Raw genomic sequence first — 23,620 nt, 5'->3', positions numbered from 1 at the left:
GCAGCACAAATTGGCTTAATCTGAATTCCTCTGAAAATCTCTAAATGTGTATTTTCATGCCTGATACAGAAGATGGCTCATTGGAAAGTTTAATGTTGGCCAATTACGGAAATCTCAATGGAAAACAGTTCTTCCCAATAAGAATAAATAAACTGACTTCCGGATTGCCAAGTAAGTAAATAACTTAGAGTTATACATCTTATATTTTATAAAACAATCATAATTTCAACCTCAATGGTTTTGAGTACTGAATTCTGAAAGCCCACGGTCTAGACATTTTCATGGTTTTTAGCAACGACCTCACCATCATTCCTGACCTCTGATGTGTGCAGGGCCTGGGAGTGAGCTGTACAGACTTTAGCAGTTCCACCCTAAGTGAGATAAATCAGAACCCCTGCACTATCCCTTAAGATAGTTCCATCCGTTTAGCACAAAGCAATAAAACTCTAATTTGGTGTCACATTTAATGAAAACATCACAACCCATCCATCCAACTTAATGTGATCCTTTTAAGTAATCAACTCTGGCAGATCAGCAAAGCTATCCATTGCCTACAAACATGTTTGGAATCCTTCTTCGGAAAATACTTTCAGAGTCACTTTAGTATAATCAACGAAGTTACTTAGTGCTCTGACTTTAGTACACTGGTTTACCCTGTCAAATTTACACTTTCCCCGCATAACCTACCTCTATGGCCTTTCACTAGTACCAAAAAATAAGCTCCTACTTTTGAAGATAAAGAAAACACTGATATTACTGAGTGGCATATACCAAAAATATTCTTTAAGTTGCATAACTGGACTACATAATTCAGAGGCTAACTGCTCTGAAGGAGACAATAGTTTCGAAATGTTGACACAGATGGAAAAATTGATAACCATCCTTCCTAGCCCTGCCTTATACTTCAGTATGACCTTTTCTGGTATTTCAGCCACCATTCAACAAATATCCTTCTAGGATTTCCCCTGACTATAAGAAACAGAGAGCAGGAATAAAAGTTTGCTCTCTTAATTGCAAGACTTTCAGATGGCTCTCAACTACTCCAGTCCAGAAATAGTATTTTTTAAATGAGCTATTACTACTATGGAATACCATCAGAACGCCCCTGGCATGTCTGTTTGTGATCAAAGGACCTAAATGCAGTACGGTTATTTCTGCCACTCATGCACATGATGTCAACAGAACAACACATCGACCGAGCACACGGGCTGAAGAAAAACAAAATAATTGTTCAACCATTGTGATCACTCATATCTCTGCTTCTTTGCTTAACAAGAAGGAACATTCTCAACACTAGCAAGGTATTAAAGACAGAGCTTCCAATAATAGAAAAGACTTGAGATGATACCAGGTGAAAGCCAGAAATCCCATTACACATCGTACAAAAATAATGCTTTACCAGTGGTCCGTTTTAAATTGGTAGCACACCCAGCATGTAATGAGGAGTCAGATGACTAAAGAGGGTAATTCTAAAGCTAGAGCAAACACGATCTTTTTGACCACACACACCTGCCGAGAAAGGCCATCAGCTTACCAACAATGATTCCAGGTCTCCTGTCCATCTCCACGATGTGAGGGTGGACACCTTTATAGGCAGCATCGCTGACCACCTGGGTGTTCTTCCTCACTCTCTCTGTCACCGGATCGTCCACGACAGGAGTAAAGCCTCTCCCCTTTGTTTTTTCAAAATCTTCATGGTATTTTACCTGAAAAATGAAAAATCAACATACTGAATTTTGCTGATAGGTACCTCTTTCACAACATTTTGATTAAAGGACAGGTGTACACTGCACTGACTGCGTGCAGATTGTCTACACATACGTATCTTTTCCAAATACTCCAAAACTAAAGTCTGAAACTTCAGTTTCTTAGCATCAGAAATCAAGTGCTGATATTTTCACAAAGCTTTTCATCATTATAGCTCATATCTATTTTAAATTATATGTAAAACTATATATTAGTGAGAGGTTGTAAAAAATACATAATCTCAAATCCTGGTTACTTCTTAAAATATACTAATTTAAGTATAAATTAAATTTCCTATCTCTTAACCTTCAATATCCAATAAAGTGATATCTAACTCCAGGCAATCATTCATGAAAATGACATTATTTAAAATTAGTTTAAAATTTTATAGGTAACAATATATACCATTTTAAATATAATTACAAAAACTTGTACCTCAAAATACACTTTTTTCATGTCCTGAAATTAGGTCCAGGAGATAGTTGTATAATTGTAAATTATACTAGAAACCACTGAATTGAACACTTTAATGGGCAAACTTTATGGCAGGTAAATTACATCTGATAACATTTTTAAAACACACATTTTTAAAAACACACTTTCAAAAATACACTTTTTAAAATATTCTTAATGACAGGCAAACAGACCAAATTTTGTCTTAGAATTAATTGGAAAGATGTCTACACGAATGTCTTTCACACCATGAGTTTATAGTAGTCACGTTAGAAATAAAGACACACCAGAAAAAGTCACTGAGAAAAATCATTTTATTATACTAAATATTTCCATTACATTTCAGTGTGATTAGAAATGCCCCTCCCCTAAAAGACAAGCCAGCCACGTTTCCATGCTTTGTTAGTTATCAGATTAATAGTGAAGTAATGCCATCCGTGCACTGGACCTGGCCATTCCTTAGCATGTTTTAAGAATGATTTGGTTGAACCCTACCATTGAAATATGATTTTGTGCTTCTTTAACATGTCTCATAGCAGGTGTATCTAAAATCAGACTTGGTCTACCTTTCATCTGTTTACGGTCCTGGGTATATTTTACCTGCAAAGTAAATAGCAGACATAAGACAATGATAAGAAAACACATGACATCACTTTTTTAAGCTTTACGAATGAGTGAAACCATATGCAACATACATGAAATTATTTTCCAGATAACTTTTTCAATGAGTTCAATTTTGTTCTAGAATAGCAACCTAAAATTTTACATTCAAAGATCTCCTCCACTGCCTACTGCAAAATGACCTAAATCTATCAACTGAAAACAAATGTGTGAATGACCAATAGTAACTAACTATCTAGTCTGTAAACCTGGCAGGCCCGGTGGCTCATGCCTGTAATCACAGCACCTTGGAAAGCTAAGGTGGGAGGATTACTTGAGGCCTGGGGTTTGAGACCAGGCTGGGCAACATAGTGAGACCCCACCCCTGCCCCCGCCCATCTCTATAGATAAAAATTAAAAAAAAAAAATTAGCTGGGCATGTGCCTGTAGTTCCAGCTATGTGACAGGTTAAGACATGACAGCTACTTGAGCCCAGGAATTCAAAGCTGCAATGAGCTATGATTGTGCTATTGCACTCCAGCCTGGGCAACAGAGACTGTGTCTCAAACACACACACACACACACACACATACACACACACACACACAAACTGGTTACCATATTTAAGTTAAACAGAGAAAATCCAAAACTATTAAATAGAACCCAAAGTTATTTTGTTTCTAAATTTCCCCATTTTCTACCATAAGAGTGTTGAAAAATGCATACAACCTACTCTCTATTTCTTTTTATTTTTTTCTCTGCTTAGGTAATAAGAAACAATGAGGAACAAATCTAGTTGTTCTTCTAAGCAGCCACAACTTAAAGGTAATTTATGTGGACAGAAATTAAGTGGACAGAAATGCCACTAGGAAGCTGTAAATTGCAAAGCCTAAACGCTGATTCTCAGGCAAACAGCTATTCAGGGTGTGCTAAGAAAAGCGCCTGGGTTCTTGACAGCTGCCCATCAGAACACTGCCATTTATGAAACTGATTAGGTGTAAGATTTGGATACTGCTTATTGTGGACCTGAGGGCATTATGCATAATTCAGAATTGAAGCCCTGATCTTCACTACGAGGAAGCACAATATTCAAATAAGATACTAATGTGCACCACTGGACTTTGGTGAGCAAGTGAATTCTACATTAATTGTATTTAAGGATTATTTTCTGTAAGTCTTTAGTGGGAGTAATGATTCATCTCCTATTCTGTTTTGCAGACAGCATTTAACAATCCACATTCAATGAAATATTTCAGTAAAATGACAGTTATTTAATGCACACATCAAAGGCTTTATCACTTTCAAAGACATGGCTAAAATAGCGTGAATCGTTGTTTAAATGAATATAATTATAAAGTAAGCTTTGAATGTAACTGTTGGTCACATCTGGAAATAGAGTTGCAGGATAATGTAAATGTTTGCAGTGGCAGCTTTTGGAAGTCATCTGAAATAACACGTGTACTTATTGGATGTATCACAAATGTTTCTTGAAAATAAGGTTTATTTTCACAAGCAAAAGAGGACCGCAAGTAAATAATAAAAGACATTCTTTGTGATAGTCTAAAATGAAAAAAGCCACTTGCCGAGCTAATATTTTCTTGATTCTTCTTCACTCTTTCCATTTCAGGAGTTACACTTAAAGCAGTAGCTCTTCCCAGATGACCTTTGTAATAAATCTATCATTTCAGAGAACAAAAAATAGAATACTATGAATCAATTCAACTAAGAGGCTTATTTATTTATTTATTTAAGACAGGGTCTTGCTCTGTCACCCAGGCTGAAATGCAGTGGTACAATCTGGGCTCACCACGGCCTCGACCTCCCAGGCTCAGGCAATCCTCCCACCTCAGCCTCCCAGGTAGCCAGGATTACAGGCACGTGCCACCATGCCTGGCTAATTTTTGTATTTTTGTAGAGATTGAGGTTTGCCATGTTGTCCAAGCTGATCTGAAACTCCTGGGCTCAAATGATCCACCCACCTCAGCCTCTCAAAGTGCTGGGACGACAATCCTGAGCCACTGTGCCTGGCTCACAGTATTTATTTTAATGAGTTAGCCAAGGAAGTTGTGTAGGAAACTACAAAAAATATTTTCAGAGGTTGAGTTGTATTTAAAATGCTGGCATCTTAAATCAATCTATTTCATTTCATCCCAGAAGAGAGGACATGTGTCCAAATCACTGTGGACATACTCAAATACATAGGCATACCATCCGTAAAGCTGTAATAAATATTTAATCACAAAAGGAAACGAGAACAAATGTCTTCATGGATATTACTTAAAGGTAGTCACCATAGACTGGTACTATATGGTCGTGGTTTCTTAGGAATTAACTGCGGCAGAATTTTTGTAAAGATGTGTTTAAATAGGTGACTGTGGGCATCCTTAGAAAAGCCAGCATGCTTCTCACTGGTCCATTCCTTGTCTCAATAACCACGTTCCTTTTTGAGAGTAATGGAGTCACATCAAGCATGACTCTAAATATATGGGGGAAAGATGAGCGTCTACTTCTCTAAAATACAGTTGTTAGGAAAAGTATCAATCACCTGCCTTTGCATTATAAACTGGTTAAATGACTTTAAAGGTGTGAAGAATAAAAGATTTCTTTGAACGTAATAGATTTCCAAGTTTCCTCTTCCAAAGAACCCAATCTATATGTTAATGACTTTAAAAGAGGACTTTCTTCTTGAACTGCATCCGTGAATTATTTCAACAACAGGGAATCGGAGCAGGCCACAAGTTGGTGTCCAGGTAAAAACTGCCAGCCCCTTATTAAGTGCCCCCAAAACGATCCTGCCCCATATAACTTATTCAGCCGTGCACACATTATCATTTCTTCCTAGACATTGCCCAAAAACGGAGCCATAATTGTGGGGAGTGGAAAGTGGGGCTCGGAGGGGAAGCACAAGAACAGGAACACGTGCAGGTAGAAAAGGGAGGGAAAATGTTTGCAGGGCCAGGATGCCACAAGCTACAACTGTGGGCCTTGAGGGGACCAGAGCACCCATCAGTTAGATGGCAAGATAGAAGGGATACACAACAACCTGTCAAAAAAAAGTCACCCTGGCCCGGTGGCACACACCTGTAATCCCAGCACTTTGGGAGGCCAAGGCAGGTGGATTGCATGAGCTAAGGAGTTTGAGACCAGCCCAAATCCCATCTCTACAAAAAATACAAAAATTAGCCAGGCGTGGTGGCATGTGCCTGTAGTCCCAGCTACTTGGGAGGCTGAGGTGGGAGGATCACTTGAACCCAGAAGGCAAAGGTTGCAGTAAGTCAAGATTGTGCCACTGCACTCCACCCTGGGTGACAGAGCAAGACCCTGTCTCAAAAAAACAAAAAGAAAAAAGTCATCCTAGTGAGTCACTGGGAGCCCTGAGGTGGGGAACACCTGACTGTACCCACAATATCAGAGTCCCTGAAATCTTTCAAATAAGTTGTTAGTCAAATGAGAACAGGACATCACTCAAAGTTATGAAAACTCTGTAAATACAATCCCTTCGTTCACATGTGGACAATACATTTGATAGTGTAAGAAAAAAGTTACTAAGATGACCACACATTGCTGATGTTTTTCTGGTTTTCTTTTGCCCTCTTCAGCTCTGGTGGATCAGAAATTGCAGTTCCCCGTTGAAGTTCTCCCTTATATTTTACCTAAGAAGGATAAATAAGAACTTTAACAGATAGCAGAACAGGCTCCACTGAAACACCACAGAGGACGAGGCTCAAAATTAACACCATCTTTTTACACATTTTTTTCCATAGTTGATTACATCAACCTTCACACTTACATATACGCCCACATTCCAATGGGTCTGATTTAGCAGGCACAAGTTGTTGGTGCTACTGTTTAAATATGTCTTCGATAAATGCTTTCCTCTTCAATATCAAAATTAACCATAAATTCCACAAATAAAAGTAATGGAATCATAAGGGAACGCGCTTTAAAAGAAACGCCAGAATGAAGTCCTTACAAGAGAACTCTTGTGAAGTCCATTCCCTGTCAGCCTAGAAGGCTTTTTACGGTCTTCTGACCCTGGGGCCTCCCCCTTCAATAGAAGCTAAAGCTCTCTGACTCCTACCACCTCCCAGGGATAATATAAGGATAAACAGTGTTGAGCCTAATTCTCTCCACCCAGGAGAACTTGCTCTTACATTTTAAAGTCTTCCAAAAATATCTGTCTTGGAAAAAAAAGGCTTTTGTTTGTATTGGTGAAAGTTCAACAACACGTTCCAATTTCAGCTCTGCCCTTACCAGCTGGGCAGGGGGCTGGGGAGGAGGCCAGCATGTCCTCTGACCTCCCCAAGACTCAGTTTCCCACATCTAACAACCAGAGAAACAAACAGTGCTGACCTCATGGGTTTACATAGAACGTTAGCACAGGGCCCAGCACAGAGTAGAGGTACCTTGTTAACTATTTTTGCTTTATTCACAATGGACTATTGGATGATTGAAAAATATTTTCCATTTATGAGGCTCTTTGACTTGATACTATGTCTTAGAATGCCAGTCAAACCAGGTCTTCTTTTGCCCTGTTCCAATACATACTTTTTTTTTCTTTTCATATTGACATCAGATCCAGTATTCTCCATTAACTGCACTTTTTTTTAAGAGATTTACCAACTGAACTATGAGGTCCTTGAGGATAGAAAGTGGGTCTTATCCATCTTTGTGTCTGGGTGACCAGGACAATGCCCAGTCAATCTGGGTACTTAATGAAGATCTCCTGAATAAGCAAACACAGCTAAGGTACAGCAACACAGTCCCAACTTTCCTAGACACACAGTTCATGCCCTTCAACATGGAAATGTGAAACGGAACATCCAAAAATGCAGAGGGTGTAAAGCTTTTCCTTTTTAAATTTTTAGATCTTTTATTAAATCTGGAGATATGCCCTTTATCATCATCATTATTATTGCAGTTGTTAAACTTTATAGAAGAGTTAATGCTATATGGACATATTCACTTTTTCATATTATAATAATATGATTCATCCATATAATTGCATGTTGCTCAAATTCATTATTTTTTTAAACACTTTTAAGTTCAGAGGTACATGTGCAGGTTTGCTACACAGGTGAACTTGTGTTATAGGAGTTTGTTGTGCAGATGACTTCATCACCCCGGCATTAAGCCCAGTACTCAGAAGTTACCTTTCCGGATCCTCTGCCACCTCCCACCCTCTCCCCTCCAGCAGGCCCTGGTGTCTGGTATTTCCCTCTATGTGTCCATGTGTTCTCATCATTAAGCTCTCATTATTATGCAGTATTTGGTTTTCTGTTCCTGTGTTAGTTTGCTAAGGATAATAGTCTTCCAAAGTGCATATTTTTAAATAAAAATATGTTATGTTTGAGAAAATATAAAAGTAAACAGAAACAACTTGCCGCACTCAGCTGCTCCTGGTTTCGCCTCACTCTCTCTATCTCCGGGGTCATGCTTACCGGAGTGGCTTTGTAGTTTTGCTCTTTATACTGGAGCTGAGAGACAAGGTGCAAGACAGTTTGAGATTATGGGAAATAAATACATCCCAAAACATTGGAACAGATTTTTTTAAATGTCACATGGCTACAGAACATTCATTAATAAAATCATCATCAGGATTTCATAGTGAAATATGTATTGCTTATAGATTTTATCTTCTTGGCGATGCCAGTCTTTTCCTCGTCAAGTGGTTTTGTTGTTGTTTTATTTTTGAGACAAGGTCTTGCTCTGTTGCCCAGGCTGGAGTGCAGTGGCATCATCACAGCTCACTGCAGCCTCAACCTCCCAAGCTCAAGCGATCCTCCTGACTCGGCCTCCCAAAGTGCTGGGATTACAGGTGTGAGCCACCACACCCAACCCTTATCAAATGTTTTAAATCACACCTTTCGTTGTTTTCCTTCAGATTGTATTATTTATTGGTGGCCTCTCTGAGTGTGATCTTATCAGTAATAATGAATAATCCCTTCATCAGTAAGAATGAATTCTATGAATTCATTCCTTCATAGCACTAAAGCAACATTTATCAAATTGCCATTTTATATTTAAAAATAATAATTCTACATTCTTATCATTGGGAAGGAGAGTCACAAAATCCTGTACGTGAACTTTAGTGATAGACTATTACTGTATAAAGAAACCTTGAACTTCAAAGTTTCTTCTCTACGCCATTCTAACATTGGAAGCCCCATCTCTGACCTAGCGTTATAGAAATTTTCCTGACTTAATGCGCACAGGTGTTTTTCTTAGCTGGGGATCTAACTCCATTGTTTGTGGTCAGCATTCCCAACAATTCCACAACACCCCCCAAAATAAATGAGCATCAGTACAGAAAATCAGAATGGCAAATGAACTTCTGACAGGCAAAAGTAGAGCTGGAGGTTAAGATCTCATTAGAAGAAACTTCACAGGGACAGTTTTAGTGTCTTTTTAGACTTAAAGTTCATGTTAGGGAATTTTCTTTTACAAGAAATCACAAGACTTACAGGGCCTGCTGATGAAACAGACTTGAGGTTGGGTGTGATGACTCATGCCTGTAATCCCAACAGTTTGGAAGGCTGAGGTGGGTGGATCAACTGAGGTCGTGAGTTCAAGACCAGCCTGACCAATATTGTGAAACCCTATCTCCACCAAATATATGAAATTAGCCAGGCATGGTGGTTTGCACCTGTAATTCCAGCTACTCAGCAGGCTGAGGCAGGAGAATTGCTTGAACCCAGGAGGTAGAGGTTGCAGCGAATTGAAATCATGCCACCGCACTCCAGCCTGGGTGACAGAGTAAGACTCTATCTCAAAAAAAAAAAAGAAAGAAAAGAAAAAGAAATAGACTTGAGATGCACACTCTCAGTAGTGAACATGAAAGTGAAGGGAAGTTGGATAAGTTTTAAAAATAAACGAAAAGGGGTAAGCTTCCTCTGGTCTCTTTCCTCAATATGTAACTGTCTTTGTGCCATAGTATGTAGTTTGAGATGTCAGACAGATTCTTGTGACTGGGTGATTGAGCTAAAGGGAGGAAAGTTTCAGTTTAATCTATATTGATGGCAAGCTCCAAAGAAATCACTCTGGCTAAAGCTCAAAGGGGAAATCTGAATACTAAATTCACATTATTGACATAGAGAAACTGGTACTGCCAATTTCTAGTGGATGTAAGTTTGGGTACATAAGCTTGATAGAATCATCATGTCTCGTATTCATCCCTTCACAAACATGCTGTGTGCTTCACAGGCAATATCTCTTCAATACTCTTATCCTTGCCTTATATAGAGGAAATTTAGGTTTGGGGAAGTTAATGGCTTATAACGATTATACAACAAGTAAGATCTGGAGTTAAAACCAAACCATCCAACAGTCCACGGTTCACGTTCTTATACACCACTTGAGTGCTGTCCAAATTTCCCAAATTTCTGCCATTTGCATGCCCCTTTCCATATGTCATACTAGATAAATACTACAAATAACACCTATGCTGTTATACTTTTTCATTAAATTAATTCACGGTTATTTTCAAATAAAGTTATTTCTAAGAGATTGTTATATTTCTACCATCAATTGAAAACTAGTCACCCTTCTTTTGGAAGAAGGTAAACATTAAAACAATTTAGTCATGAAGTCAACTGTTCTTAATCATTAAGATTATCGGCAAGCCACATATCTACTGTAATGCCATAATGATATATGAACCACACTTTAGAGACACCGTGGGAATCCACACTACCTTTTTGCGATCTGTATCTCAACTTCCCCTCTAGTATTCTCCCTCTCCTGCCATCTTTCACCCCACGTACTCATCACACTAAATTCTCTTCTTCAATCCTGGAACAAGCCTTGGATCCTGAACATATTTGGTTTGCTCTGCCAGGAACGCCCTTCCTCACAAAACTCAGCCCTAAACCTTCATTACTTTTTCAAGATCTAACTCCAACATTACCCCTTCCCCAAGGCTATTTCTCCCTCCCACTGCATAGCCTTCCTTCTGCGTTTGCACAGCACTTTGCAAGAGGCATTATTACTTATGTTTAATTGAGATATTGCAATGTGAAGTACTCAAAACGCATAGTAAGCCCCCAACAAATAATATTTATTGTAATGGCACTGAAACAATGAATAATAGCTATATACTCCTATCTCTGTTTCTCCTAGAAACCTTGAGGATGCCCACGACCCCAGCCTTAGGTCTTACCTCTCATCTTTAAAATCCCCCAAGAACAAGAACAGAGTAGACATTCAATAACACATTTCATTTTTAGTTTTGTCATTTGTTTTGTTTTGTAGACTAATATACATGTTATCTATCTATAGATATCTATACCTATTTTCATAAATATATATATTCATAGATATCTATACCTATTTTCAGAAATAGGTATAGATAAAAGAGAAAATTTTCCTTCTTGTTTTGTGATTTGTTTTGCTTTGTAGACTAATATATATAGTATATATATATATAGATAGGTAGTCTAGATATAGAAAGACTATATATAGATATATATAGACTATCTAATATAAACTATATATAGATATATATAAACTAATATAGACTACATATACATATATAGACTATCTAATATAGACTATAGATATCTAGCTATCTATATAGATATATAGAGACTATATGTACATGTCTACAAAACAAAATAGATGACAAAACAGAAAAGAAAATATCAATATATATTTCTGAAAATAGGTTTCATTCTTTTTTATTTTTTATAGATTCAAAGGTACAAGTACAGTTGTGTTACATAGATATATTGCATAGCGGTGATGCCTGGGCTTTTAGTGTAACTATTACCCCAAATAGTGTACATTGTACCCAACAATATTTCATCCTTCACCCCGCTCTCATCCTACTACCTTTTGGAGTCTCCAATGTCTGATTCCACTCTGCATGTCTGAATAATACATGTCTTTAGTAAATAAATGCTGCACACAAGGCATTAGGCTAGGTGTCATGGAGGGCACACAGATGTGTAAAATGCTAGCTCCACTTTTAAGGAACCAATCCTCTTGCAACGGGATTCATTGTGATGGGATTTTGCCAGTACAGGTTTTATGCTGTCATTATATGTTGATATACAATAAAATTTTTAAAAAATACTTAAGAAATATGATCACATTGCTGATGTTCTTCTGGTTTTCTTTAACTCTCTTTAGTTCTGGAGGATCGGAAATGGCTGTTGCATGTTTAATATCTTCTTTGTATTTCACCTGCATAATTTATAAGAAAATGTTAACTTTATTCTATGCAAGGCTTTAATATTGAGAATTCTTCAATTGTAACTATTGCATAATTGAATTTTATTAATTCCAACATTCCTTTTCCTTCACTGGGGGCACAATTCTTAATTTTATCTGATGTTTTCAGGATTCCTTATTCCTAAAGTACAAATAAACCCGTATCTATTCACTTATTCATCACTATAGGAGTTTATTAAGTAAAATAAGCAAACATTGCTTATGAAAATAAATTTTACCATTGGGCAGATGCAGGAAAAAAAAAAAACCTTGTAAATTATCTTAAATAAAGTGATTTATTATTTTCTATCCAAAAAGCAGTTTCTATTAATATGGTAATTAAAATTTAACACATATTTAAAGGCAAAAGTCAAACTGAGTTAGTCACAGAGTCTGGAGAACATTGCCTATCTGACTGAGAGCACATAAATAATCCAGAATAAGGAAAAAAATAAAGTGAGCACAATAAAAGAAGAGAAGAAGGGAGATGGAAGGAAATGTACTAAAAGCATAGACCACTGGGTCCTGCATCACTATAAGGAAGGTCAGTGCCAGAAAGTCAGAAGTGTCTGCTATCCACACAATCACATTAGGAAAATCTCACCTTTACCCTGGCTTCTACTTCACTCAAAATCTCCCCCTTCAAATCTATTTAGAGGAAGATCAATCAGGCAAATGGTAATACGAGCATACAGTTATGCATGGGACAAGAAACAGTTCTTTGAACTCATAAAATGATTAGTGATGCTATCACTTCAGATGGTATTTTAATATGTCTAAAATTCATGGAAGATAATTCAAATTCAATCTTTCTTGAATAAAAAGGATACATATATATGTAAATATATGAAAGCATAGGCTCGACTTAGGCTGTGTTGAAATTTAGCAAAGATGTAAATCTACATGAAACATGTTTCAGAAATCACTTGGTAATGTTTAAAATGATAGAGGGTGAAATTCATGCAGACTGTCATAAAGAAACAGTACCTAAATATCTCAGATATCATCTACGTCTTAGTATCTGTGGATTTTATATAAGTAACAATGTCAATATTAGTCCAGACCCAAAACAGTTAAATTGGAAGTTCACTGAGACAGGCTACCACTAAATAAAATTCAAAAATAGTTCTTAACACAGAGAGCTAACAGCTAAAAGGCTTGTACTCTGGAGGTGGAAAATGTCGAGATCTTTAAATGTTAGAGAATCATATCTTGGTTTGACAGATCTAGCTAATCTTAAAAGGGCAACTTTCCATTTGAATACTAAGCAGGAGTTTATGGCCCAACCTCATGCAGATACAGAACTATGCATTTATTGTTTGCTAGAAAAGGCTGAGGGATGCTAAGAGAAGAAATGATATACTGTAATACTCTGTGGGATTTTCCACGGGTGAGAAGCTTAACATGATTAAAGATGAACATTTTTGTTTTTCAAAGGGACTCCAATCAAAATGGCACAGTTATTTCACTGTAGTCTATAGAATTGCATACTACAGAATATTTATAATATTAAATCACAGTACATCGATGGGTGCATTTTAAATATTCTCATTGGAAAGTGAAGGAATGAGTATTTTATACTTCTCTCCCAAACTAATTTCTCTACCAGGCTAACACAGGCTCTCACCGTGACAGATAAGAACACATTCATCCACCTCCATCCACACCTTAAGCCTAGGACCTCCTTACGCTTTCTTCAAGAGATAGCTCCATGCGTGCTACAGAGGTTTTATTGCACTGATATTCTGCAGACTTTTTATACTTTTATTTTGAAGTAGCTTTACTATTTCATTCTCTTATCTCTCCTACACTTTCTTCACAAATGCTGACCCACGCTGATATTCTCAGGACGCTACATAATGACCAAGTGACCCACAAATGAGTCTAATCAAGGCCATTCTCCTTGGATTACTTAAAGGGAAGGTACTCTTTCCAAAGGTGAGGGTGAAGAGATAAGGCAGAGGAAGGGATTTAAAGAACCGATTCTTTTTACTTCCTCAACAAGAAACTAAATGTAATGGACAGGCAGGGTAGCTCATGCCTACAATCCCAGCACTTTGGGAGGCTGAGGCGAGAGGATCACTTGAGGTCAGGTGTTTGAGACCAGCCTGGCCAACATAGTGAAACCCCATCTCTACTAAAAATAAAAATAAAAAAATTCACCAGGCATGGTGGTGTGTGCCTGTAATCCCAGCTACTCGGGAGGCTGAGGCAGAAGAATCACTTGAAGCCAGGAGGCAGTTGCAGTGAGCTATTGCACCACTGCACTCCAGCTTAGGCAACAAAGCAAGACCCTGTCTCAAAAAAAGAAAAGAAATTCAATGTACTAAATATACATGGGAGTATATCTAATTGGTAAGGAGAGCAATGATCCGTTGCAAATGTCAAACACTCAATGGAAAAAAAACAACAACTTATCCATAACATTAAGCACCTTAATGTTAGAAGCATGCTTCTAACAGAAGGGGACCCTTCCCCCAAGTCTAAATGTTATTGGAAGGTAAGTTATTTCACAATTTACAGTGAAGATGTGTGATTTGTTTTCATTTTTGCTGGAAGAAGCAGAAGGTAAAAGGGGCTGGAAAGAAGAAATGGGCAGAAGTGTGTCTGATAAACAGCTTAGAGATGTGACTGACATGGGTTAAAAATGAATTGGCACCATTTGCTTTTTCAAATCTAAACCTTCACTTAAGCTGCCAAATAAATGTTCTAGGGCCTTTAATCATTCTATCAGGGAAAAATTTCTTTCTTCCAACTTGTGGAGAGGTACTGAAATGTACCCTTTCTCTGCAAAATTTAATAGAGTTAAAATTCTCTTCAAAGAGATGAAATCTAATCCTAGGATTCATTAAAATGACCTGGCTCTTCTTCACTGTGATATATCAGAATGAAGTACTGCTTCAGAGTCAAGGGGAACAAGGATATGGTTTTTGTTTTGAAAGTTAGATCTTTGATATACGATGAAACAGCATTTCAATAAAGTGAAGAATAAAAGGAAAAAAGCCATCAGTTGAGTAAAGAATTAAAAACATTTGTCTACAGTTTCAGTTTGCTTTTAGAAAAGATAATTAATGCTGTAGAGAACTTACTGAACTAATATTCTGCTGATTTTTCTTCACTCGTTCGATCTCTGGGGTATCTTTTACCGCAGTGCCAGCTCCTACTTCTTTCTTATAAAATACCTTTATTATAAGAAAAGGAAAAGAATAACTAAGCTTGTCAAAATCAAGTCCTAGATCTGCATCTTAAAAAGACATTTTCTCAGGTTTTATAATAATACGAATACCGCATCTGAGTGCCAGAATTATAGAAACCAATTAATCTATTAAGATAGTAAATAATCCATTAAGATAATCCATTAAAACTTTTGTTTTATATCCCATAATCTTACAAGTAACCCTCTCCTGCTCTAGGGCTAGACCGCTACCATGGCTGACTACAGATTATTTGCTTTAAGAATACACACTGACAAACCAGAGTTCCTTTCTTCAAATATAAATATATGTCACACGTGTATTTGAGAAAAAGCAGGTATTACAAAAGCCCATTAAGCCGTTATCACTGAATTCAAAAAGAGCATGACATTTTAGGCAACTTCTATTCTCCAAACACAAGGATGCCCACATTCTCTTCCAAGAAAATGTTAGCTCATCGTCAATATCAATGTTAATTTCAAGTCTATCTTCTTCATCTTCCATTTATTTGTTAACCCTCTCCCATGTGTCTCCACCCCCAGTAACACCTACTCCTTCCAAACCCAAAGCAGAACAAAAACACAAGAGTATTTATGAGTGCTCTCATTATGAGTACTCCGCAGAAAACCAGAGTAATGATAAGAAAGGCAAATGAGGATAGAATTACTGCCTTTCTTGACATTTAGTAATCCAGTGGCCCCTGCACGGGTGGGAGAGCACTGTAGGAGAGATGTTTTCTTCCAAAGGCTAGAACTGTAAAACACTATGGAATCACACAGCCTCCTTTCCTGATCCTTCCAGTAAGACTTTTCCATTTCTCAGTACAGACTGGCCATCCCTGTGGAGACCCAGCAGGCACCTGACCAGCTTACCCTGAGAGCTGGCACAAGCCAACTAATTAGGAGGTAGGAAATATTCCAGAAGTCCTCACACTTACTAGAATTTATATTTTGATGAGATGCTTGCTTAACTATTAATGACTGAGCTAATTCTATGTTAAAATATTAGTTGTATGGTCAATTTTTACAATTTTAGAACAGAAGTCAAGTTTATACATTTATTAATCATGGACCCAGTCTCTTAATTAATAGTGCTGATGTACTATTTACAATAGCAAAGACATGGAATCAACCTAAATGCCCATCAATGATAGACTGGATAAAGAAAATATGGTACATATAAACCATGGAAAACTATGCAGCCATAAAAGAAGAATGAGATCATGGCCTTTGCAGGGACATGGATGGAGCTAGACGCCATTATACTTAGCAAATTAATGCAGGAACAGAAAACCAAACACCACATGTTCTCACTTATAAGTGGGAGCTAAACGATGAAAACACATGGACATACAGAGAGGAACAACACACACAGGGGCCTATCAGAGGGTGAAGTAGGAGGGGAGAGAGAGGATCAGAAAAAATAACTAATGGGTACTAGGCTTAATACCTGGGTGACAAAACAATCTGTGCAACAAATCCTTATGGCACAAGTTTACCTATGTAAAAACCTGCACAGATACCCCTGAACTTAAAACAAAAGTTTAAAAAACATAGTGCCGATGCAATTCCTCTTCCTCAAAATCAAAATATATAAGTTTAGAAATTTATTAAGAATGAGTAAATCGCTAAATATATTATCAGTAAAAACAATTACCAGGAATAAAATCACTTCATATGACTATTTTCATCTTCTAAGTAAAATCCGTGTAGAAGACTAAGACTTCTTTCCAGAGTTAAATTTTAAAATTTAGTTAACTGTCATTTGTACCAAAGAGGGAAATTTGAATTTGTAATTCCAAAAAAATCATGGAAATTGATAATTTGTAAAAATTATCAGTATTCTTATTATTTTAAAGAAATAAAGATAATACACTTGACAGAAAATTCAAGTAAGACAGCAGAAGACATTAGACAATGAGGAAAAAAGACCATTTCTTACAAAACAAAATTTCAAGGTGGCAACTGAAAAGAAATAATGGCTACTCACCGCACTAATGTTTTGTTGAGTTGTCTTAATTCTCTGAATTTCAGGAGTATCTGCTATGGTAGAATAGTTAGAAAGCATCTTCTCTGCTTCATCTTTATACTTTCTCTAAAAATAAAAACAGTTAATATAAATCTGAAACTGTGTGTGTGCGCACGTGTGAGAGGGAGGGAGGCAGGGAGGGAGGTGGAGGGGGAGAGAGAGAGAAAGAGAGAGAGAGAGAGAAGGGGAATGATACCATTCTTCAATCTCTACCATACCACATGGCTTCTAGATTTATGCTTTGTGTCCTACTTCAAGTGAAAATAGATTTGATTAAGGGAAAGTTACCAGTATTTTGAAGTTGAGATTAAAATCTTAATTTTCTCTCCACTAAATGAGCCACTATGAGTTCTAATACAACCCAGGCAGTATCTTATCCTAGGACCAGCACTTACATTTACTTACTATGTAATGGGTATTGTTCTAAGCACTTAACACACATTAACTCAACCTGACAAGCAGATACTATTATTTCCATCTTACAGATGGAGAAACTGAGGTACTAGATAGTAAGTATTAGAGCTCCAACTTAAAACCAAGCTCTCTGATTCCAAAATCAGTGAAGTTAACTATTCTGGCAAACTACTGCTTATTAAGAAAGGTAACTACTTTTCATGTCGAAATGTACCAGGCTTCATTACACACTCTTAAGTATCCCCATTGTATTTCAGTGATTAAAATCCCTTAAAATTAGATATATTCTCACGTCACACTAAAATAAAAAAAAAAAAAATCTATGCTATTAAGTTAGGGCAGGAAATCTAACAGCTCAGGCACCTTCACTCTCAATACTTTTCCTTTCAAGTGTATCTATCATGGTTGTAACACTATATTTACATGATTATTAGATTTGTCTGTAGCTTTCCAAGGGCAAAGTCATGTCTGGTTTTGCATGCAAATGGGTGCTCAGGAGGTATTTACCGACTGAAGGAATGAGTTTGGCATTCTTGAAACAGTAAGTAACTCTTCTCCACTGACTCAAATGTCCATTTGCCTGTTTAATGTATTGACCTAGGATTTTAGTTCAGCTGATATGGCCAGAGCCAATGTCTCCAAGTTCACGGACACCGAGAACAGAAGAACACACACTTCAGGACCATCCCAGTGGCTGTGTCATCTGCGGAGGCTGACAGGCACACAAGTCCTCTGACATTTGACTCTGCCATCTTGATACTACCCTTTTGAACTAGTGGATGGTTAATGTCCTTGCTTATGTCTTAATCAGAATTTTAACAAATTTCGCCAAATGTTGTTACACATTCCTTCCTGCATAAACTCCATTAATCAAATTAAATTCTATGGTCAATTTTATATAACCATTTTCATTTTTTTCATTCCTTCTACTATTCTTTTTCCATTGGGAGTCATTTATTTTAGTAACTGTTACAGCAAAGATACTATTTGCTAATGAATGTTTTTGCCCAAGTCAGATTTTATAAATAAATTCTTCCTCCATAAATATTTTTTGTGGTCATTACTTCTCCCACATCCAGCTTTGTTTACAGAATATGGGACAAGTATATTTGACAAATCTAAATTTTACCAAGAAAACTTCACTGTTCCCTCTATTTTTACCTAACACTAAACTTCACCTTGTACTTTGTGCAGCTTTTGTCACTGTTAGTTTTATTTGGAACTATTTTAATAATAATATTCATTATGAAATGGTTAAAAGACAAATAGTTTGTAATTTATTTTTCTGTGGTATAAGCAAAAGCATTTGAGCCAAGTGTCCAATAGGGTCAAAAAAGAAAAAAAGAAAGAAAAGGTTAAAATATCCTTAGGCTGGGCACAACGTTTCATGCCCACTGAGGCAGGAAAATAAGCTTGAGCCCAGGAGTTTGAGGTTGCAGCAAGCTACGATGGTGCCACTGCATTCCAGCCTGAGTGAAAGAGTGAGACCTCCATCTCTAAAATTAAAAAAAAAAAAAAAAAGTTTTAATGTCCTTGGACTCAAAACAAGGAGCCCCGACAGAGAGGCTGTAGCCCTCCATAATGTCTGTTGCATTGAATCTATGACAGTTGTCCTATTCATTAGTAAGGTTAATCAAGTTTGGCCAATGGTTTCTCAGTGAAAGAGTATACTAACTCTGAATGCAATACCCTCAGAAAGATATCATTCATAGAGACATACAAAGCACATGGCAACATGACATTGGAACACACGATTCTGAGCATCTTCATTCTTGACCAACCTGGCTATAGATTTCAGATGTCCTCTTGGCTCGAAGGATATCTGGGATATCCATGCTCACTTGCATTCCTCTCCCTTTAATTTCATTTTCTAAGTCCTTCTTGTATTGTTTCTAAAAGAACAGAAAATGATCTTAGAACTTTGCTTAAACTTTAATAGCAATGTTGACATTTACGTGTTTGAATCTCAAAGCCACCCATGTGGAAAGAACACTTACGCTCTTTCTAGCTATGATTCATGGCATTTATTTTAAACTTTGTATCTCACTGTTGTCTTACCTGGCTGGCCATCTCGGATGCTTTCTTAGCCCTCTGGACATCAAGAGTGTCCATGCTCACCTGCATCCCTTTCCCTTTAATTTCAGTCTCCAGATCTCTTTTATAGTCTTTCTGCAGAAAATGAAACACACAGTTAGTGCTCTCCAATCATTTGAAAAACTACTCAAAAATTGAGATGTTATTTGACATCAAGACCATGTCTTTTGGAACGAAGTTGAATCCTTATTTCTTTTATTTCTATAGAAGAAGAAAGAGTTTTTACTTGTGGTAGGACTGTGACTCAGTATAACTTATTCACCAGTAATCAGAAGACTCTTTTTCTGCTAATCTGAATTAAGAAGAAGAAAAACGGAGCTAGCCAAGGGGAAAATTCAACATTTCATTATGATAAACTTGATATATTATTGGGTCATATACAGCTTGCTGTTTTTCACTCTACATGTAGTGAATACGTGTTGGTTGTTTCTCTGGAATCCACCCCTTCTTTTCCCTTCATTGGCTCCCTAGCTTGCCACTGGACAACTCAATGCTCCCACTCCTAAACCATCCAGCTTGAGTGAGACTGGCTCAAATCTCTGGACTCTGCTGGGCTTAAATAAATCATTACTCCCTTCACTGGCTCTCTGATTTGCCACTAGACAACTCAATGCTTCCCTTCCTAAACCATCCAGAAACTGGCCCAAGTCTCTGGGCTCTGCTGGACTTAAATCATTATACCCCATCACCCACACTGCAGAATTGGTTCCAGGATGCATGTATCTTTTTTTCCACATGAGAGGTGCTGGAAGCCTCTTTGCAAACAAGAATGTCTACCTAAGAACTGAAAGCTGAAACCAATCTCATTATTTGAGTCCTAGATCAAGCCGTGCCTAGAAATTTCTCTACCGTTCAATCATAAGAACAACAAATAAGTTATCTGTGTTTTTTTTTTAAGCCAGTTGGAATTTGATTACCTATTGCTTACAAGATAGTCATAATTGCACAGACACACATGTCTTTAGGGACTTATGTCACATTTAAAAACTGATTATAAAACTCAACACGCTGTACATATATAAATTTGCATTTTCTCTATGTATATTATTCTTCAAAGAAAAATGTTATTTAAAAAAATCTATTAACTATAGCCAATTAAATTTGTTTTAAAACAATTATTTCTTATTATGCTGACACACTCCAGATTTGTAGATTCTCTGCTACAAAGTAAATGTTGGTTTGCTTATTAGTAGATCATCAAATTTAGATAAGTGGTAAACAAAAGTCTCAATCTTGGAGTATTTTTCCTCCTGTCTTCCACTCATAACCCTTCCTGTTTTTACTGACTTACACTCCCAGTATCACTTTTCTAAATAAAAGTTTACATAATTATGTTTAACTTTCAAAACAATAATATTCAATTATTACTATGTTTATAAAAAGCACTCTGTTTCAGCCTGTTTAAAGCCCCAAAACAAAATGTTTCATTTGAAGGCCAACAAATATGATGAAACTGAAGCACTAAGAGCAGACAGCCATGAAGGTCCAATGGTAGAAGGATGTAACAATTTTCCAATATGAACTTTCAAATGTAAATGTGTTCTAAAGCACACAGACTACATTAGACACCCTTGGCATCAGTTATTTGTTGTCTGCATAACAAAACACCCCAAAACTTAGAAGGTTTAAAACAACAACATGGCAGCATCTGTGTTCAAAGAGGGCAAACCCTAATGCAGAAGTGTGTTTATAGCCTCTGTCTGAGTCACATTTGCTGATGTCTCATTGGCTAAAGAAAGTCACATGGTCAAGCCCAGAGATATGGGAAGGCTTGACTATTGAGGGTCATTTGTGTTACAATATGATCCATTGACTTTATTTGAAAAAAAAACTTTCGATATTAAAAACAAACTCTGTGTGCATGCACACGTATGTTTATTGCGGCACTATTCACAATAGCAAAGACTTGGAATCAACCCAAATGTCCATCTGTGACAGACTGGATTAAGAAAATGTGGCACATATACACCATGGAATACTATGCAGCCATAAAAAAGGATGAGTTTGCGTCCTTTGTAGGGACATGGATGCAGCTGGAAACCATCATTCTTAGCAAACTATCACAAGAACAGAAAACCAAACACCGCATGTTCTCACTCATAGGTGGGAACTGAACAATGAGATCACTTGGACTCGGGAAGGGGAACATCACACACTGGGGCCTATCATGGGGAGGGGGGAGGAGGGAGGGATTGCATTGGGGAGTTATACCTGATATAAATGATGAATTGATGGGTGCTGACGAGTTGATGGGTGCAGCACACCAACATGGCACAAGTATACATATGTAACAAACCTGCACGTTATGCACATGTACCCTAGAACTTAAAGTACAATAATAAAAAAAAAAAAAAAAAGAAATAAACCTAAGAAATGACCATCAGAAAAAAAAAAAAAAAAAAAAAAAAAAACCTAAGAAATGACCATCAGAAAAAAAAAAAAAAAAAAAAAAAAACTCTGGCAAAGTCCCAAACATTGGTTGAAAAGGATCTGAGCCTATCATTTAAGTAAAATGGGACATGACTATGATTATATGCAAATTAGATTTTTATTATTATTATTTGGGGGGTTTTTATTGACTAAGACTCTCAGCCTGAGAGTGGAGACTTCACCAGAGCCAGACGAATCAATTTACACTGGATGTGACTGGAAACCACCAAATAATTGCACGTGAGGAGAGTAACAAAATTTCATTTAATTCCCTTGAGGATTCTTCTGCTGGGTTGAGAATGTCTACTAGGAAGACAATAATAGCAGCATTCTAGTTAGGAAGCTATGGCAATGATCTAAAGGATAGAGATGGTGGCTTGGACTACGGTGGCGAGAAAGAGATGGATTTAGACTGCCACTCTGAGGGTGACATCAACAAAGCACGCTAATGACAGGAATCAAAGTGACTTCTATGCTTTGGTTGGTGCCATTTGCTGGGAAGCAGATGGAGGAAAGCTAACCTAGGGGAAAATTAAGGATTCTAGTTTTGGCCTGTAGTGTTGAGATCCCATTATACACTTCCCTTGTAGACAACAAAAGATAAAGGGTCACATATTCACATCCATGTTATAGAACACTTAATTTTTCTATAAGAATGAGGTAGACCTATATGAAGGAACACAGAAAAAAAATCCATAACATAAAGTGAGAAAACAATCAAACACTTAAATGGAGTATGACCCCATTTAAGATTTTTTTTTGGTCTTTGTGTGTACAAGTATATATTTATCTATATAAACACAAAACAGATTTGGAAGGTTCCATAACAAACTTATAACAATGACTATCTGTCAGGAGGAGAACAGAAGTGTGAAAGTCCCTGTTCCTCACGGTCCTGGCCGTCCACCCCTGGCCACCACTTCAAAATGGAACACTTATTGATCAGGAAACCTATACCATCTCCACTTCCTCTGTCTTATTCAATCATGGCAATCCCACTTCCCTGGCCAGTGTCTAACTCTGGGGATGTCAGTCATTTTCAAAACAACAGTAACTTCCCTAGCAGCTAAGCAGCTACTTCTAGCCTTCCAGATTTCCTGTAAGGTGTCAGTCCTCAGTCAGCTCTTCCTAAGTGCAAAGGTCACACAACAGCTGAAGCCCCCACCTAACCAGTCTTGAGATAAGTGAGCAGGACCCATTCACCTGTACCCCAATTTTTTCTTCACATACACTTTTATAAAATCATCACAACCCAAATCTTTATTCCAGCGATCGTTTTATATTCTCAGATTTTTGTGGGGAAGTTCAAGAGGTGTAGAGAAAGTTCTAGGGTATTTTCTTTGAAATATATGCATATGGCTGGGTGTGGTGGCTCAAGCCTGTAATCCCAGCACTTTGGGAGGCCGAGACGGGCGAATCACGAGGTCAGGGGATCGAGACCATCCTGGCTC

The 23,620-nt window shown here is 37.3% G+C and overlaps 1 protein-coding gene across 2 annotated transcripts in view; it reads right to left on the bottom strand.

Moving 5' to 3' along the window:
• NEBL (nebulette) overlaps window positions 1-23,620 on the bottom strand; it is a 385,533-nt gene that overhangs the window by 31,392 nt on the left and 330,521 nt on the right. Inside the window, exons 15-24 of one of the 2 annotated variants that reach the window (XM_011963859.1) lie at window positions 19,704-19,814; window positions 19,427-19,537; window positions 17,193-17,297; window positions 15,099-15,191; window positions 11,890-11,982; window positions 8,184-8,276; window positions 6,360-6,452; window positions 4,383-4,475; window positions 2,695-2,799; window positions 1,535-1,706 (exon numbers count right to left, since the gene is read on the bottom strand). In XM_011963859.1, coding sequence (XP_011819249.1) covers window positions 1,535-1,706; window positions 2,695-2,799; window positions 4,383-4,475; window positions 6,360-6,452; window positions 8,184-8,276; window positions 11,890-11,982; window positions 15,099-15,191; window positions 17,193-17,297; window positions 19,427-19,537; window positions 19,704-19,814 — 1,069 coding nt within the window. The remainder of the gene's footprint in view (window positions 1-1,534; window positions 1,707-2,694; window positions 2,800-4,382; window positions 4,476-6,359; window positions 6,453-8,183; window positions 8,277-11,889; window positions 11,983-15,098; window positions 15,192-17,192; window positions 17,298-19,426; window positions 19,538-19,703; window positions 19,815-23,620) is intronic. The other variant, XM_011963860.1, reaches the window with a different exon arrangement.

This window comes from Colobus angolensis, unplaced genomic scaffold (genome assembly GCF_000951035.1).
Source record: "Colobus angolensis palliatus isolate OR3802 unplaced genomic scaffold, Cang.pa_1.0 Scaffold63, whole genome shotgun sequence".
Taxonomy (NCBI): domain Eukaryota; kingdom Metazoa; phylum Chordata; class Mammalia; order Primates; family Cercopithecidae; genus Colobus; species Colobus angolensis.
Note: the sequence above shows the minus strand (reverse complement) of the source record. Positions and strands in the feature narration are given on the sequence as shown.